We start from the raw sequence: 19,714 nt of genomic DNA, 5'->3' as shown, positions 1-19,714 counted from the left end.
TCACCGTATTTTCGCTTCGCGGTGTTTGGAAATTTCAATTTATTTTGTGCGGTGCATAATTAATTTCAGCTTTACATGAAACAGCAAAAAGACTGCAGTGTGGGGTCGAATAGAGCTCAATAATCCATTGAATCCCTACAAATGTAATCGACGGTCTATTAGTTACTTGCTTGACGAGTTAAACAACCATTCACAGAGTTTGCTGGTTTAAAATGATACGTTAACGGCGTAAAGATTGTGCCGAAGGTCCTTTTACCGCTACTGCACTTCCATCCACTTTCTGACTTTGTTCCGGAGTTAGTTGGCGGTACAGTCATTTATATTTTATTGCTGTTGCACCGATGGGTTAACTACGAGTTCTGTCTCTGTCTTGTTGATTTTTTAGCGCTGGCGGCGCATTTTGAAACGTACGCTGTGCATGATCGGAAACAGTACCAATAAAAAAGTCTCATTACCCAACACCGCTACACTTTTGAACATTTTATACACCAGCCGGTAGAGCGCAGTATTTCATTGGCAGATTTTCATCATTTTGATATCAGTGTAGGAAAGTGTAGCGGCCACAGCAGTGAAAGTATCCCAAAATTACCATAGGTGACATGTTGAATCGACCGTGTTAACTTGGGCGAATAATATTTAGCAATAATTATGGCGGGTTCTGCTCTTAGACGTTTAATGGCAGAATACAAACGTGAGAGAATGTTTTGTTTCTCACGGTATACATGCTGATACAATTGACGTGAAATATATTCTACATAACCTCAAAATTGTTGAATATTTTTCAGAATTGACACTGAATCCTCCGGAAGGAATAATCGCCGGACCAATTAACGAGGAGAATTTTTTCGAATGGGAAGCTTTGATCACGTGAGTCAACCGAACTTTTCTTTCAACACGTCTGTTACTCAAGTCGAAACTGACAGCTGACACTTCATGTCTTCCATATTAATTAAAATTGCTGCATTGGCGGTATCTCATAGCGGAGATAGGCCTACGAACCAGTTTTTCTCGGCAAAAAAAAAAAAAAAAAAACAACTGCGATGCGCCATATTTTTTAAATATTCAAATTGTACCGTAAGTTGGCGCCAAAAATTTCTTTCGTTTCAACTCTGCCAATAATATGTAAAAAAAAATCGAACAATCCCTCTATTGTCGGAAATTTCTTATTTCAAATTTATTAATTGATTTAGACGGTCAAACATTAAAAATTGATCAGCAGCAAAATTTGCTTTTGGTATATGAAAAGTCTGAAATTTTGACACTGGGATTTTGTTCTATTATTTCTAATGATGAGAAACATCTGCCACATTTTACAATTTGAGGTGAATTTCTAACAAAAATCAACACAGAAGAATAAAACTATGTTCTTTTAATTGTTCAGTAAGGTGAAGTTCGATCCAAAAATTTGAGGATAATGAAAAGGTCAGGGCGAGAAATCTGATCATTGACATTTCATAACTCACCATTAAAAGTTCTTTCTGTGGGAATTGTAGATTCTATGAGATACATCTATGTGAAATGAAATGTAATAATGTACATTAAGTACCCATTACATTCAGAATTATATTGAATATGAATTATGCAGCGGACCCGAAGGAACTTGCTTTGAAGGCGGAGTATTTCCAGCAAAGCTAATTTTTCCCCCTGATTATCCCCTGAGTCCTCCAAAGATGCAATTCACATGTGAGATGTTTCATCCGAACAGTAAGTTTTGGAAATATTCATCCAATATATGGGAAATAAGTATACAATTGTGTGAAGTGTTGATGGAATTTTAAACCCACAGTATATGCTGATGGAAGAGTTTGCATTAGCATTCTTCACGCGCCGGGAGATGATCCGATGGGTTACGAAAGTAGCGCGGAAAGATGGAGTCCTGTGCAGAGTGTAGAAAAAATTTTATTGAGTGTCGTCAGCATGTTGGCAGAGCCTAACGATGAGAGCGGAGCTAATGTTGACGCGGCTAAAATGTGGAGAGAAGATCGCCTTGAATTTGAGAGAATTGCACAGAAGCTAGTTAAGAAGACTCTTGGAATTCCAATATAGTCTTATATCATAAAAATGAATCGAATGTTATCTATGTACCAATTGTTTTCATCATTTATTTACTGCTCGTTAAATTATCAAAATAATTGTATATAAAACGTGAAATATGGAATTTAGGTTTTCAAAACTGTGTTATCTCTGTGATATATATTTTTCCCCATCGTCCATCTGTATTCAATGATCAGTAAAGAATGCAGTTCTAATGAAATATGTTTCATTCGATTTCACCATTTCGCCGAGGTATGCGTTCGATCCATTCAATTTGAATGGCTCTAAAAAAAACCAAACAAAGATACAAATTCCAGACTCGGCACAAACTACTGAAAACAAAGTTCCAGGTGTGGGTAAGTATATGGAAAAACGACTGTTCAAACATGACATAACATGTATTAAACAAATTAAATAATCATACGGCTGGTCTGTCCGTAATGTAACAATTATTTGTTTCCTTGATAGCGATTAATTATTGTTCAATGTAAATTGAAAAACATGTTAAATATTTTTCTTGGAATAATACTGAGTTGATTACAAATTAAATATATCTTCCTAATAACGGATTGCTTGTAAACTAATAATACTAACCATCTTTAGGTAGAGTTAAGTCAACGTTCTTTGCTGTTACTTTTGCACGATATATTTGAATTACATATTGTACTCATAAATTAGGTAAGGTAATTTACCTGATTTGAAATATCTGAGATTTGTAAATACATCTCAATTCCAGATTCGCTGTTTTGGGATGAAATTTGTTCCCTTATGTATTCGGTTGTGTGGTAGGAAATCTTTTTATTTTCTAAGTTTCACTCCAGATGTTCTTTTTTCTAAGGCTTATGCAATATATTAATATGCAAGAGATGTGCAAGTACTGCAGTGGTTTTACAAGATTTTTTATTTCTATATCAATAAAAGGGGCTTTTCACTAAAGGTTTATAACAGTCGCTCAGACAGAATAGGGAAGATGCATAATTAAAGACACAATGTTATTTTTATTATCCTCGATCTACTTGGCAATTGGAATTGACGAAATTGTCCATCCGTACTAAATTGATTGTGGATTGTTTTCAAATGAATAAGAGTTTAAAAATGCATCTTTTGAATGGAAATTTTGTACAGATTTTCTGCGATCATATGGACAAATATTTTAAGTATTGATCGATGTAAAGCTTGTTTCGATCGAAAGCATACATTTCGATGAAAAATTCGGGTATTTAAGTATTACGCAACTTCCCTATTAGCAGGGTTGAAAAGAACAATATGTTTTTTCTTAATAATATAAAAGTACAAAGCTCTTGCAACTTCTCGTTTTAGGCCCGTATACAGTTGTAACTTTCACATATTTCTTACATCCAAATAAATTACATAAGTACATGGTTGATGTGTGAAAGAGAAAGATAAAAAAAAATGGCAGTAGCAGGTAGTTGATCAAAGAAAACTGTTCAATTCAAAACATATGTTTCTTCTTTCATCTAGTCAAGTTTTTCTATAACAATTCCAGAAGCACCATGAAACGTATTCGAACGTACAAATACGCACATCGTGTATTTATAAATGTGGTATGATTATTGGCAAAAAAAGAATACATCATCATCATTTGCAAATGTGTAATTAAATAAGATCAAAGAGAATTTCCAAAACTTTGGTAAATATCTCCTCCTCTCCTCCTTTTTGGTAATGATGCAAACACTGAGATGAAATAAGCTAAAGATATTTTCCAAGAATATTTCAAAATAATTAATTCAATTTTCGTTCACTCAAGTGACGTCACAAAACTGGCAAGCACAGAAAAAGAATTAGCATATTATTGAAAAATAATACCCTGTCACGTAAATAAAAATACCGAATTAAATATTTGAAATAAGAATAAAGATATTCTAGTAACTGTATCTTACTAGTAAAATCAATAAAATAGTGATGCGATGAAATTTGTTTTTATCGTTTGACATTCGTCGTTACATTCATAAAAAAGAAAAATTGAAATTATCAGTACTGCATTGATATTACATGCACTTTACGTTACACACAGTAATTAGCGATTACCGCAGGAAGAAAGGATAGCACAAGGACTTATCTAGTTTGCGACAGGGATTCAAAGATTATTACCGTAACAATTACGTCACGAACCACTATAACCTGTGATCCGTTTTTTTATGAGAAATATGGGAAGTAATTAATATTTCGGTTGCGATGGATGAGATTCAAGATTACAACTTACAGTTTTAAAAGAATTAAATAAGTCCTGATACTATCAATTGTTATTCTGTTTTAGTTTCAGTGTCGCCATTTTGTATTACATCTTGGATGGATGAATGTAATTCATTGTTACATAAATCAGTTACGTTCTAGATGAAATAAATAAATATATCCTAATAAACATAAATTACAGGAATGTTAAGAATGAATAACTAAAATTCGATAATGTACGATAAAATAATGCATTAAAATTACAATAACAAGATATTTTGATGCATACATATATATATATATACAAGTTATCATCAGAAAAATTAAAGAAGTAACAACGAGGCCGGTAATCGTTAACAAATCAGACAAATTGCAGCCCGTGTACAGACTAGAGGCACCTGGGTTTTTCAGGGACGATAATTTAGTGTTGTCAACTATCAAGTCGATGAAGTACATGACGTCGTCACGTCATTGATCCACCAACAAAAAGTATAAACAGGACAAGACTAGGGTTTATGTAATCACAACATTTTCCTGAGGCTTCGTTTTAGACGCGAACAGAATAAAGTTATTATTTATTCATACTGCCAGCATCAAATTGTAGAGACTAAAATTTCGAAGATTCTATTCATGTAGCCAGGCCTGTATTGTTCCAGTTTTAAGATATGTCACAGCCCAAAATAAGCAATTCAATGGTTTGACCCTGATATATTGCATTTTCTTGATCTCAGATTCCGTTATAACTTTGTATTCGACATAATACGCAGTAGTTAACCGATGTCTGGTTAAAACAGTGACAAAATGAAACAAATATATTTTAAATTCTGTTCTACTAAATATTTTGAACCAATGTAAAAATGTTTGGTCGAAATTTTTAATAAAACAGTATTTCAGCGTTACGTTGTTCTGAAAAAATGAATAAGTAATTAGAATGAATAACAGCCTGAAAGCGAAATGGTGATGATGGCGATATTTAGCGAACTTTTAGCTCAATCATTAATTAATTGACTACACCAGTCTTGAATATTGTTTCAATAAATTTACTGTAAGCTCGTTGGGACAAAAGTACTATTTATACTCTCATGGACATTTTGGATTTTATTTTTTTACGTATAAACACGAACAATTTGGACTGATCAACGGACTGGCCGATTTTACGGACAGGCCAGCTACAGAAATATCACTTGGTTAATAAAATTATTGATACAAATATTCGTTTTTTAGGTTTAATAACAGTTCATTTTTGTTTTTATTATTTTTCGTTTCTGTTTTTTTTTGTTTTTTTTTTTGTTTTTGTTTTGTATATAACTTATGACTCCAAAGGATAATTGTAAGGTATAAGTCAAGTTTATGTATTTGTGTATGGCAGCAAAAAAAAAATAAATAAAAAACAACTAATCGCAAATCCTCAGCATAGATTTAGGTGCTGCCCCACAGATTTACCTTTTGTTACGAGAAGGCTTGTTCGAGTCACATTTTTTTCCTTGGAAAGAAGTTTCTGGCAAAGTCTGAAAACAATTATTCATAATGACTTAAAAGTCCGTTTTACCTCAGAACAAGTATTTCAGTAATTTGATAAATGAAAACTGCGCAATTATTAAATTAAAATTCATAACACTACCTTATATATTCTGATGTATTTATATTATACCTGAGATAATTGGGAAATAAATTTTGAAACTCAAAGAACTGTTGTTTTGCAATCAATCTTCCATATAGGCAATAAAACATGTGAAAGATAAATATCGACGAAAAAAACTATGCGTACCTCACGATAAAGCCTGCGGTGTGAAACAAATCTTTTCTAATTCACCAGTAGAAGAACTGACCGGTGATTCGGCGCGATCGTCTTGTTCAGCAAGCTGTTCGCTGTAGTAATGTGGCGTACTTAGGTAATCGATGAGGCGACGAGGCAAAGGCAGGGTGGGAATTAGATCCCTGCGCACCATTTTTAGTATAACAAATCTGCATATGTGTTGCAGGCTTTGAACCTGCTTGAACCTTGACACAGGATGAAGGAGTTGTACGCGCATGGGACCCAACACTGGTCGCCGATGAAGGAAAAACAGATAACGCCCACTGCGTGAGTGTTCTACTGCATTCTCGATGAAATCCACAATTGTGTGCGATTTGAATTTGGTACAACTGCCAAAACTGAAGTTGCCTGCATTTGAATAAACGTTACGTTCACATTATTACTGGGTACAAGTATTTTAACACATTTTTAAAATTGGACTACATATATTAAAGAACAAAAAAGTATGCAAAGATTTCTTTTCAATTTAGCAAGATATTTAGAAAAAAATGTTTCGCTTTCAGAACCCGCATTATTCAAAATGAATTAAAAAAATCATTGTTATTGTATTATGCAAGTATTACAAGAGTGCGTGAAACGATTTTGTCAAACACACAAATAACTGAATAATTTGCGTGTGCGATAAAAGGGTGAATGTACAGAATATGTCACTTACCTGTACAACATTTATAACAAGCACAATACATGCGGGCAATGAAAAATAAATAACGGTAGTCAGGGATTTTAGAAAAAGATTTCTAAATATTCGACGTTGATAAGTTTAGTCTTCAGAAACGATTTGAAATCCTCTATATAAATTCCTTTGAATAAATTTCTGCTAAACAGTTAATTGTCCAATCAGATTTTGTCTCAAGTTCTAGTAATGGATATAATGAAAATAAAAAATAACCGATAGGAAACATTAATAGTGCACTCACCCTGATCATGTTCTATCCGAACATGTCTGACGCAACTGTTTAGTCTAAATGACAATGAAAAAATGTAATGGTCATCGCTGCTATCACGTACAATAAATGATCCATCCGGTTCGTTGGATAATATTTTTTCAGCCGCTTCCCCGGATATCGGTCCCCAATACCAGCCATACTATAAATAAAATGTCGAACAGTTTTTACTCCATGATTAATACTGGCTAGTAGTTCAAATTCACAAAACTTTATGATAAATAAGAATGCCTTTGAAAACGAATAATGTCCAAAAATATAAAATAAGTGTGGTCAATGATATGTTTATTATAATATTTTTTTGGAGATACTAATTAGGTTGAAGTTTGTAACGTTAGTGTTTAGTGTAGACGACGATGCATTCTTTGGAAAAAATTACAACAAGGATTTCGTTTTGAGATTCAGTAAACTGTATTGATATAAAAAATACTACTCACATTCTACAAACTAAACTATTACTTCAAAATCGTTCTACGTTCGCAAAACAGTAGCGAGTTTTTACAAACGTTTTGTCATGTTTAACGTTACTATACTTCAACCTCATAGATGCTGTTACGTTTTACTTTCCGATAAATCAACGATACTAAAATATACGTTGCGTCTTATAAATTACTCACATCCTTCACTTTTTCAATACTAGCGGCGAAATCCATACTCGTATCTTCGGCGACTTCTTCGTCGTCTTTCACCGGATCAATGGGCACCAAAGGCGAAGGAGTCGGAGACTCGGGCTTGGCAACCATCGCTGCGAGCGCATCCTCAGCTTGTTCTACTCCGACCTGTCCATTGCTCTTAGGCAGAGGAGGTAGCGCGCGTTTAAAAAAAGGTAACTTTTGCACAGCACCGTCAACTTCGTTAGTTGTGGTATTATTGTTATTGGTATGTTGATCGGAGTCGATGCCCTCCTCCTCCTCAACGATATCACCTTGTACGATGCTATTTCGTTTACCTACAAAATGTTCAGGCGAGCCGAGCCGCCTAAACCTAAAGATATTACAAAGGGTTTGTTTTAAATTTAAGGAAAAATTGCGCTGCGACTTCTTAATCTTCTCCCTTTCCGTGTCAGACTTATCCTTCTGCTGTTCATCTTTGACCTTTTTATTTCTCATATTGGCGAACGCATTTTGCTTTTTATACTTTCTAAAATTAGAGTTATTATTATTATTAACTAGACCGTTGTTCGGCTTATTAGAAATTGGTGTATCCGTCAACGAGTCCGTATGTGGACTGCTATATCTATTGTTATTGTTAATATTAATATTAATACCCTTTGGCACTGCTAGATGTATAGGTGTTTGACTCGCAGGTATTTTATCACGTTTTATTTTATTTTCACTAGAATCACTGGAGCTTGAATATAACGTTTGCAAATACTGTCGCACTTCGTGTAGCGTCATGTGGATAGGTTCGCCAATATTGTGCGCCTGACTGTTGGACGAGTGAGGAGGATGACGACCCGAAGTCCCCGGAACGCTGTGCCGCTTTCCGTTGGCTGCGTCTTTGCAACAAACTTCGGTCAGTAATCGCTGCGATTTGATAACGTGGGTGATGGCGCGCGGTTTTGCACAATACTGCCTTGCCTGTTGAATGTGCGCTTCCAATTCGCTCTGTGAACTGGCCGATACGTTTCTCCGCCTCTTCCTATGATGTCTGTGTCTTTTCGGCCTTTGAGGGGTTCTAAGTTCGTGCAAAGGTCGCACCATATCTATCGGTACGGTATAAATGTCGGAGTCAAACGGCACGTTGTACATATCACTTATTTCACTAGTAGTTAAAACGTCGTGAGACATTGCCGACGTTATGAAACTACTGTCGTCCACTTTGTGGTTTAATCCTGAGGTATTTAACGAATTGTGAGAACTGGACAAGCGCGAAGACGATAAGGAGCAACGAGAGTTCGGACGATTCAACGTGCTGTACGGCGTTATTGCCATCGATCCCTGACACGGCGGTGAAAAAGTCAGCATGTCCGATGTCCAAAGTAGACGAGAGGTTTGCGCACTCGCTGCAACTATCGGCACAGGATTTGAACCCGGCGCTATCCGCCCTTCGGGCCAGGATATCCTGCACGATATGACTAGAGCTTCTTCGACTATCACCTGCATCAACATTTCGGCCATTTTGTCTATCCATCGAGGCGCTGGATGCCGCGTTGAACGGGTGTAACTGAGAATAGGTGCTGCCGATGATACGGAGTCTGGCGGAGACGGGCTGTCTTGAAATTCTGGCGGAGGTTTGATCGCCACCTCGACAACCTCCACCTCCAATTTACCGTCCATCTCTGCCCAGCCAGGTCCCTTTTTCAAAGTGTTGAAATTCTCGCCGCACATACCATCGGAATAATCAAACGAGTCTTGAGATAACGATTTACTTTCAACGTCGCTCTCCAACATCTGTTGACCAAGAGAACGAACGTTACTCGTAAGCACTTGTTTAGTTTTCTTCTGCCGAGAGTGTTGTGAAACATAATTATTATTTAATTATCATCCGGATGATAAAGATGATACAATTATTTGCACAAAACATTTTTATGGATAAGACGTAAAGTTAATTTCTTATGCAGTTATCGCAAAACACGCCATTATCCTAATTTTCACCTCGATAATAAAAAAAAAGATTGCAATCTAAACGAAAGACTGTTAAAATGCTGGAAAAAAAAATGTTGTTTTGAAACAGAATATTTCTTCATGGGTGGTGAAAATAAATAAATTATGCCGTAAGTGTGAATTTTTGATTTTTTTTTCTTGATTTTGAAGCGACACAAAATTTGATGGAATTAACTGGTGTCAATTTCGTGAAGATACGAAATATTTGGGGAAATCTATTAAAATTTAGTCAGAGTATTAAAAATATTTTTCTAGTCAGGGACCAAAAAAATATTTGTTTGGAAGACATTATTTGTCTTCACAAAATTTACATCAGTCTTTCGACTTTGAATATCGTTGGCTGTGATTCAGTAAGCAGTTTTTTCTATCTTTATACCGATAACAAAAAAGATGAAGATCAACTGGAGCAGATTTATATCGATGAAGACGAAGCATGAATTCGAATCTCATCATCTCTACAAGATGAAAGATGAGATGAATTTATTCAAGTGACTATTCTGGAGGATAAAATTATCTAGACAACTTAAGAGACGGCTTAAAACTCGATATTTCAACTATTCACCTCAATAGCAAGATGTGCTCGTACAGAATCACTGGATATCGAACCTCCAAGTCCGCTGCTGCCCAGGTCACTCAGTGGCCCAGTGGCACTTAGCGAGCATGATGGCGGGGAGTCCATTTCACATTCCCTACACCTAACGCGATTCCAAATATTTTCACCAAATCAAATGTACTTTTTTTCTCATAATTCCTTTTGCATTCGGTTTTCCATCTGTAAATTTAATACGATTAGGTGATATTTAACCGGTTCAATATATACATATCAATCAAAATTCGTTCAATATTTTTCTTACGGTACAATACATTAGAACGGAGGCCAATTGTACTTAGATTTTCAAGGTATATGAGTTTCTTATTTTCAAATGCAACCATTGCGTGACACAAAAAATTTAAAGATATTCCATGGTAAGCGTAAAAGCAGTATTTGTCGCTTAATTGATTCAAATGATTCATTTGGCTTATAGTATATAAATATATCGTTGAAACGATCGATTCGCAGTACTGCTATTTTTAGCCAGCATTTCATTGCACATGAATAAATCAATATTTAAGCGTTTTTAAATTCCTGATGTGTAGAAAAACTCTTTGATCATGAGTCGGAGTTAATTTCTGTCGCGTAGAACATCGCAAATACCGTAAATTCCACATTAAGAAAAACAGTGTGAGAAGGAAATAATGCTGCTATGTTCTCTGAAACGTTTTCAAATATCGTAAAACTCTTTATGTCGCATTGCAAATTAATTTTGGATTGTTCTTGTATTGAAAATACGAAAAATGCTGTATGTGACAAATAAATTTTTAAACGGAAATTATTTCTCAACTAACAAGAAACATTAATTCTGATTTGCGGGCAAAAATTTATGACATAAATCATTAAATGTTGAAGTGTTTAAGATCGCACTTAAACTTCACAAGACTGATTGGTCTTTGGAATTCTTTAGACCGCGTTACTCGTAAACACTGGAAGGAATTGTATGTTCACGATATTATCTCAAGTGTATCTGTCGCAGCCATCTTAATCGTGTACAAGCGTTTGCATTGATGCTTAGTATAATTTACACGTTTTTTTTCTTCGTTTTTTCTTTTATGCACGTTCTTTGTCATGTTTGTAGCTGATCCATGCTATTTTACACCAAACGTTTGGATTTGGTATATTTAGTAATTCGGTTCTGCGAGTGTACGTGTGTTTCTTTCAAGGTGAATTATTCACTCATAAATTATTAAAATATGCTAAGCATAATACGAAGTTTTTCATATTTTTATTCAGTGATTTAATAGACATTCAAAATGTACCTCAAGTTTCAGTTTGTGAGATATATTTCTTCTCCAAATCAAACTTTTGTTTTCTAATAAATATAAGATATCAAATCGGCAATTTAAAAAATACCAGGGTCAAAGTGCTTGTTATTTAAAATTTTCATCTACAAGCCGAGTACGTAACAAATGAATGGATGATAGTAAATTGCAAATATTTACTTGTTTATGACAAAATTATTATATTTGCTGGCTTTACCATTCTTATACAACTTCAAAGCTGAGGTCCTGTTCTTTTGAAACACAGTCATGACAAACTGCAGACAGTCTTCTCGCTTTCACGTCTGCGAATTCAATGGTACCATTTTCGTGCGCCATGAGGATCTAAAAACAAATAAAGAGTTTGAATAAAAAATAGCTCTCCAAATTTGAAGCCTAATTCACTATCGGTTTAAATATTCTGAAATTAATTTAATATTGCCTGGTATTAATTTATATCAAATGTGTGATACCAGTTTTCTCCTGAATGTCAAAAGTAGCATTTTATTTCATCGATCTGATTCTCTTAAAATAACTTGTATGACTTCTAACGAAGTTTAATTCAAACAACACACGCGATTGTTGGAAGATAAAAGAAATTTGTATGATGTGCCGCATCAAAACGTTAATTAATGCTTCAAGTAGAGATACCGTAAAAAATCGAACGGATATACTGATATCGAATGTCATATTTATGTACAATTTCAGACCAAATAAGAATTCAAATTTGTCCGCTGATACTCGTATTAGTCGTAAATCAGTCAGTTCCATAAAATATCACCTCATCTTTGTCACTTTTCCAAGTTGCAAAGGATTTCCTCGACGTGATAAATTTTGAAAAATGTTCATTTTTATCATTCTAATTTTATAGCAGATAAAGTTAATCAATGAAATGAAATGTATGCATACGATATTCAAAAAAGAAATTTGATAATAAGCTGGATATGTTTCTTAATTAAACTCTGTTTATATCACACAATTATGTATTACATGAATTTTCTACAAATTTACAATTTTATTATAATAAGCGAACCCTTGCACGATTATCAAATAATTGATATAAGTTCTGGGTGTTTAATTACACGCAAAGTATCTTATGCCTGAGTGTGACGAGATTCAAACATGAAGAGGCGTTCCCTTAGAATTAATCGAACAAAACGCGGGATGTAAATCATACGAGTATCTTCGCTACTAAGTTAAAAACTTCCAAACACAAAGTTCGGTGATACTAAATTTCAGATTATCAGGAAATTTTTTGTATTGTCACTATCATTCAAACTTGTAGTAGTCAGATTATGTTGACAAAGAATGTAACACATACTGTAAGTTTGGTTGAAAATGATGAATGTGAAAGAGCAACAAGAATATTGTTGATAGAAAAAATGATGAAAATAATTGAACGATAATCACAAAACACTCTATTTAACGAAAATTGTAGCATCTGTGTGAGAAAAAGAATTGATACTCGCCGAGTGTTTTTTTCAACTGTGCACAGAGTTACTTGGAAGAGACAAAATTTATTGGTGCAGACGTTACAGCGATGAGTCATTATTAATTGGAATGCAAAACATTATGCTGTCACACGAGTGACGAGTCGGAGAACAACAGAACAGGAATCATTTGTCAGCATTGGATGAAGAGAGTAGGGAAGGGATGGAGAAAAAGAGAGAGAGGAGGGAAAATCGCGGATGAGCACACCCATATATCGGATAATAATTACTTACGTGATCGTACATCGTACAACCTATTTATCCTCATCAATGGTAGTAAGAAATGGAGGTTTCCTTAGCGAATCGAAAGTGATGGGGGGACGTGAAACGAAGGTAAGGATGACCCGCCAAAGCCACAGCCCAGAATCCGCTGACCCCTGACTATGACAGATATATATCGCGCATTGCCAGTAATTAAAACATATCCGCTAAAAGGGACCATGCCTTATTTTAAAATATAATGAGTTTGATGTCCCGGCGCGGTCGATGTTTGCGGCGTTGGTAGTAATTGCGACTAGTTTGACGTTTCTGTATAAGCTTGTGTAAAAAATCGAGAACATACCTCGGTATTACGCCGTGCGAGCATTATTTACATCCGATGAAATTCCCCGCACGATAAAAAGTTGGATTAATTCATTCGGCGACAACATTTCGTTCACCCTACACCACAAATCAATATTTAAAAGACAACGCAGATCTTCACATCCCACTTACTCCATATTGGTTCTGTTCCCCCCGTTCCTTCTGTCCAAAGACCTGACGACAGCAGCATCAGGAGTGAACACAGTGAATTACCGGTTTCTGCTTTATCGACACGCCGCGGTTTTACTCGCTATTCCTGCCGATTTTCTAACACGGATCGACATTGACCTGTGCTATTGACCCTTTCCGTTAGATTCACCGAATTATATCATTGTATTGTGACAAAATCTCTGCCCGAATATTTTTGTTAAACAGTAGCAGCCACGCGGAGCTTTGTCGACAATTATCTGATATGAAGCGACAACCTGGAGTATTTTGTTGAATCAGACTAATCAGATTGTTCGTTCTGTGTCAGCTATCCACGGATTAAAATTTCATCAAATTAAATCGTCAAAATAAGCCTGCAGGCTAAAGTGGCACAGAAATCAGATGCTATTTGAAATTAGATCAAATCGAATCCTGCAACGATTTGAATCTGCGAAAAATTCGCAAATATTATTTGCATTGACATATTTCTCTATTGGCTTCATTTTATGCTAATTCTAACTCTTGCAACGTATCTAGTATAATTCAAGATGAAGATCTATTACTTTTTCGGCAAAATTCTCCAACGCGATAAGATTCGTAACATCAATTAAGGCAGACACAGTAAAATCGACGCCTAACTGTAAATGGGCGATGTTCGATTGTTCTTAAAAATACAGGTATGGACAGTTGAGACTTGGGTGTATTGGGATTTTGTTTAAGTTGGATACTCGTGAATCTGGAAACATATTTGAAACTCTATGATTCTCAATAAATGTACGTATTTTTAAGGGCCTAAACTTGTACCTTATTGAAAGAAAAAAATTTTTTTTAAAAAATCAGATCAATGCAGACTAATAGATTGTTGTCATTTCGATAAATATTTAACATCAAACAATACCGGGTGTGTGTATTGATCTATGCTTTGGCCTGCAGCACCGCGTGGCGTGATTACGAGTCTAATTCGAAGATATTACGCTCAGCGACTGCGCGGAATAAAGCGCGCGCATCTTTCTCACCGGCGATTTGACAGTCGCGAGTGGCGCTTGCTCAAGGCTCTCCGCATTCATAGAGCCTTCTTGCACTGGCGTAGCTTAAAGAAAGGTATGAGGGTTCTGTAGAAAAATCCTCATTCTGCTTCCACAATTTCAAATCCGCCATCGAACATCGTTCGTCTGTTACGAATTCGCACGTAATATCACGGGAGTTCTATTCTATAAACAGAAGTAGATTCAGATTCTGTTATACTACACGTAACATACCCGGTGTATAATTCTTCGTAGTACTCTTGATTGAAAACGAGTGTAACGAAAGTAAGGTTTCAAATATACTTTCGAAACTTTAAAATATCTCTTGCGTGATAAACGGTGTAGGATACGGTTATAAATACAGTATGGTGGTTCGGTTTTTAATTTTATTTATTTATTTATTTTTATTTTTTTTCAAAGTTACCACTCGAAAAATTTGCGACAGAACAGAATTTCTAGTTGCGCTCCTGTTAAACGATGAAGTTCCCAGCATCCGACCTTGGCGCGTTTACCAGACACCAGACGAATGGCCAGGAGCTATTCTAGCTCGCTTAACAGTTTGTCCCCAGCCGTAGTCTACGCACATCTATTTATGTAATACGATCACAGTTTAGGTATTGTCGAACCGCTTACTAGTTCGCTTGTAGACGCTTCGCAATTGCGCAAGCAACGCGGAGCTGTTTGAATAACATAACGCACGAGATTGACCGACGGTGTAAACTTTGAAAGTTGCAGTTCTAGAATTGCTAAGTCGTAATTCTTATATTCAGCAGTTATTTCGTGTTGTTCGTAGGTGTTGTATTATCAATATAGCAATACTACTGCAGTGTTATAGAAAAACGTGTTTACCCTTGGTTATGTACGGTTTAAGATAAATTTAAAGTACCGTTGAAAGGCTCACAGGAAGACATGCTCATAATATTATTGTTCACTATTCAGCCTTTGCACTTAATAACCATCACTAGCTGATCAAGTTGTAACTTATAGACGTGGTATGTTCAGTTGACATTTGCTTGAAACGAGACGATAATCAGTAAACCACTATGAATTCGACGTTTTTTCCAAATTTGGGATGCAGAAATGATTCTTTAGATTTAAATGTTTGATTGTGAGTTAGCCTGAAATAACCGAAGTCAACCACAAATTCGTCTAATATTAAAGTTAGAAAAAATAGTTTTTAAAACATTTGACAGTTCGAATTGAAATACATGCACATAATCTGCAACATGGCCGCCATTGTTACACTTCTAACTTTATTTCGGCTGTACTACGATTCTCATTACTCATAAAGCATCGCGGGCTATTTTAAGTCAAACAAAATGATGGCAAGGACAATTCACATTATGTTTTTACCTATTTTTCAGGATTTGGAATGAAAATCGAAATGTGAGTTCTAAGGTACCCACAAAAAGGCCTTTGAGATCAAGGACTACATCATCGTACAGAAAAAGTTTGCAACATTCAACCGCAACAATGTATTTACAACTATTTGCTGACTTTCTCAGCATCATCACAATACTGATGTGTTTAGTGCAGAAGATTCCGCAAATAATGAATTTATATAAGTTAAAGACAGCTGCAGGAATCTCGCTTCTAGGATTGTTCTTGGAACTTACAAGGTACTATTCTTAAAAAAACGTCCGTACGAAGGATAGGTATCCAAACGCATCGGCACAATCAACAAATATTTTTTACTCAATAAAATTTCTTCAGGTCATTTATATACGTATAGATTCGTTAAAAAATATAATTCTAAGTAAAAAAAAAAAAAAAAAACAATGGAAACGACTCGACATTTTCCTAGAAATATAGAACTAGGCTCGATACATTGAAAAAACAACTTACACTATCGGTTATACATTGAAAAGTAAAACTTGCTTGTGTGAGAATTTCTGTTCACACATGTAAAGTTATTGCTAACTGTTTGAACTGTTTCATACGTCGAGTTCTGATATAATCTTTTAACGCGTTGTTTTCAGCTACACAGTGATGACCAGCTACAATTATACGAACGAATATTCATTCCTGTCGTATTTGGAGTATCCGGTTCTGCTGCTACAAGACCTCATTATCATATATCTGGTTCTATTGTACTTGGATCTAATCAGCCCGAGCTCATTTTTACTAGCTGCTTTATACTTCTTTATTTTCGGCTGTTTTTTATTCCAAATCGTACCGAAGACTGCTTTAACGATTCTAGCGGTTGGTTTACGTGTTATTAAGAATATATACCATGGAATGTACAGTCAGCGCGTAAATCTGTCGTAACGAAAACGTGATTCAACCAAAGTTTCAAAAAGTATTACTCGAACCTCGTTAAGTTCAATATAAATCGCTATATAATTACCAACGCCAAAGAAATCATATTATTTTGCTTTTTTTTATTTTTTACTGTAATGAAAAATAACTTGTAGTTTTCTTTAAAATGAATTCCTTACAAGTTTTAAATTTATATAGAAAAAAATCGACGTGTACATAATCGTTGCAATTTACAGATGATAACTTGTGATTCGCCAAGAAGTACATTTGTGTCATCAAAAATCCGACTAGTATGATTCATGGATAATTAATTTACGATTAAACTGAGCTATCGTTGATCGTAATTGGTCAATGAACGTGTGAATTTTCGATGAAGAATAATGTTATTTGTTGACTTGACTGTACGTCTCATGCGCCTTTCACGTCATTCTGCATTACTTATCAATTATTCAAATAAGTTTCTCCAGATACAGTTTGAGTAAAATATATGAATTTTAAACGGTTGACGGCAAGGTAAAAACGAACATGCAATCATAAATGTGAATTCCTGTTTCCTTAGAAGTTAAATCTGTACATTTAATATTTTTTTACACGTGGCTAGACGATTTCAGTCATTCTTAAAGAGAAGCTGGACTTTTAAATTAATACCAATATCATTCTTTACTTAATATTTATCAATATTATTTGTTTTCTAGCCGATGTGTACGCCGATTTCCGCTTCCAGTAAAATAGCACAATTGGCAGCGATATTGCGGGCGAAAAATAGCGAATCCATCTCTGTTCTAACCTGGGTTATTTCAACATTGACTAACCTTAGTGAGTATTATATTACCATTCAAATATTTAAACTCTTATAACTAGTGGCAATCTACGTAATATATACAAGTCGTATTATCAGGTCGGTGATAGCAGAAACCTGGCATAACGGAAGTCGATAAGGTTGTTTATTATCTTTACGCATCTTCAGCACGGCCGTAAATGTTTAATATTACACGAGAAGTAGAGCTCGGATATTATTACTTCATTTTTTACCTACGTCGATGTTAAAACTGAAAATTTGTAAAATTTTCTCACAGAATTATTCAAATGATTTTATATATAATTATTAATTTATAGTTACTTATTTGTTCAAGGATGAATTATTTTTTATAGAATACCATGCAATTGTTTCCCAACTATAATTTTACTTTATACAAATCAAATGGTATTGCTTTAAACAAATGTGTGACAAGTTTATAAGGAACGATAGATTTTGGCAAATAATTTAATTTCACAATTACATGTAAACTAAACTATTTGAGAAAGAAATGCTCGCATAAAAATACTGTCAGAAAAATTAATTCGTGCCAGTTGACTTATATCGTAAGCAAATATGTATAACATGCAGTGCTATTACACTTGTAAATGGTTAAATGTTAGAATTAATTAACGATCAATATTTAAACTCCTGCTGTGGACTAAAAAATAATTCATATATTTTTACAGCAAGGGTTTTTACAATTTGGATGGACTCGGCCGATCTTCTTTTATTGAGCAACTTCATCATCTCCGTATCGCTAAGCGGCAGCATTATGCTCTCTGCTATTTATTACAGGCGATCAACCGTAAAGCATGATTAGTTTATTTTTTTTAACTTTGAACATTACTAACTGTGGTAACAAACCGTCTCACAGTTTTAAGACTTGCCGATTACAACGTACGACTAGAAGTCAAATTTCTGTACTTAATATACAGTAATCTTAGTATCACTTACACGTGATGTGTCCGTTTCACGAAAACGTAAATTCATCGATACTTCGGCATGATTAATTTATTTTTTAATACATTTTTACGTGTTCACTTACGTATGTATCAGATATTATTAATTGTTTGTCTATCGTATTATTTATCCTTCATTTGATATTTACTTCTGGTTTCGCATTACGTATTAATATTGCAGAATTGCTCATCGAAGAATGCAGAATTTTTGAAAAAAACTAGTTTTGCATCACAAAATAATATTTAAATGGAAATAAAAGATATTGTGTTGATCGGACATTATATTATACATGTATAATTGTCCGTAAGCGACGTAATTTCAATTTATTTTAGTATGCTAACTTTATACTAAAAGTACTTGAATCTCTGAATTTAATTGTTAGTCTTTACCCAATGTTCAAAAATGTAAATCTATATAATAAAACGCAATGTTCTAATGTGTATCGATGCGAATAACCAAAATAATAATTAAATTGTTAGTTGATATTTTATGCAATTTGATATTAAATCCAATTTCACGAAATCGCTTTTGAAATTCGAAATTTTACCATTCAAATTTATTAAAAACTACCAGCCGGAGAGAATATTAAAAAAATAAACATATCTTCCCCACATTATTGAAAATATGGGAAAACTTTGAGTGACAAAAGTGTAGACACTTTGAAATCAGATATAAGAAATATCCTCCGACGAAGATTTTTTTTTTTTCGCTATGTATAGAACAAGTTCGTAGGGTAAAACTGAAGTAAAAAAAAGTAACGCTTATACTTAGAAACAAAAAATCCCAATATGAAAAAAATGATTTCATTTTTATAACTAGCTAACGATGCACGGTGCAGAAAATTCCCAGACATATTCTTACAGAGAATTGAACGCTCTTCAAAAAAGGTCTGTTATTATTTTCTGATAAAGACATTCGTTCAAAAGTTAATCAAGGTCAAAGTTAAATTTATTTAATTGAATAACTTTTGAACAAATCAATTTATTAGAAAACAATAATAAGAGA

The 19,714-nt window shown here is 34.5% G+C and overlaps 3 protein-coding genes across 12 annotated transcripts; 2 read left to right on the top strand and 1 right to left on the bottom strand.

The window, feature by feature from the left end:
• Window positions 1-409: 409 nt before the first annotated feature.
• Ubc7 (ubiquitin conjugating enzyme 7) lies at window positions 410-2,173 on the top strand. Its single transcript, XM_046634800.1, has 4 exons — window positions 410-691; window positions 786-867; window positions 1,586-1,704; window positions 1,787-2,173. The coding sequence occupies exons 1-4, from the start codon at window positions 649-651 to the stop codon at window positions 2,044-2,046; spliced, it is 504 nt and encodes a 167-aa protein (XP_046490756.1). The 5' UTR covers window positions 410-648; the 3' UTR covers window positions 2,047-2,173.
• Window positions 1,583-13,676, bottom strand: LOC124223096 (uncharacterized). Of its 4 annotated transcripts, XM_069137698.1 has the most exons (8): window positions 13,500-13,676; window positions 13,172-13,318; window positions 11,668-11,792; window positions 10,156-10,365; window positions 7,605-9,380; window positions 6,961-7,129; window positions 5,996-6,391; window positions 1,583-5,735 (listed from the first exon to the last, which is right to left on the bottom strand). In XM_069137698.1, exons 4-7 carry the CDS (start codon window positions 10,270-10,272, stop codon window positions 5,997-5,999), a joined length of 2,457 nt encoding a protein of 818 aa, XP_068993799.1. In that variant the 5' UTR covers window positions 10,273-10,365; window positions 11,668-11,792; window positions 13,172-13,318; window positions 13,500-13,676; the 3' UTR covers window positions 1,583-5,735; window position 5,996. The 4 variants fall into 4 exon arrangements, with proteins under 4 accessions (XP_068993799.1, XP_046490730.1, XP_068993800.1 ...); XM_046634774.2 differs by lacking the exon at window positions 13,172-13,318; XM_069137699.1 differs by lacking the exons at window positions 13,172-13,318; window positions 13,500-13,676 and adding an exon at window positions 12,917-13,059.
• Window positions 13,116-19,173, top strand: LOC124223103 (solute carrier family 66 member 3). 7 transcript variants are annotated; one of them, XM_046634792.2, is made up of 5 exons: window positions 13,116-13,270; window positions 16,056-16,310; window positions 16,671-16,893; window positions 17,646-17,766; window positions 18,436-19,173. In XM_046634792.2, exons 2-5 carry the CDS (start codon window positions 16,165-16,167, stop codon window positions 18,567-18,569), a joined length of 624 nt encoding a protein of 207 aa, XP_046490748.1. In that variant the 5' UTR covers window positions 13,116-13,270; window positions 16,056-16,164; the 3' UTR covers window positions 18,570-19,173. The 7 variants fall into 7 exon arrangements, with proteins under 7 accessions (XP_046490748.1, XP_046490749.1, XP_046490754.1 ...); XM_046634793.1 differs by lacking the exon at window positions 13,116-13,270 and adding an exon at window positions 14,696-14,767; XM_046634798.2 differs by lacking the exon at window positions 13,116-13,270 and adding an exon at window positions 14,851-14,976.
• Window positions 19,174-19,714: the final 541 nt, after the last annotated feature.

This window comes from Neodiprion pinetum, chromosome 7, assembly GCF_021155775.2.
Source record: "Neodiprion pinetum isolate iyNeoPine1 chromosome 7, iyNeoPine1.2, whole genome shotgun sequence".
In the NCBI taxonomy this organism is placed as follows: domain Eukaryota; kingdom Metazoa; phylum Arthropoda; class Insecta; order Hymenoptera; family Diprionidae; genus Neodiprion; species Neodiprion pinetum.
This window is presented reverse-complemented; position numbering and strand designations above follow the sequence as displayed.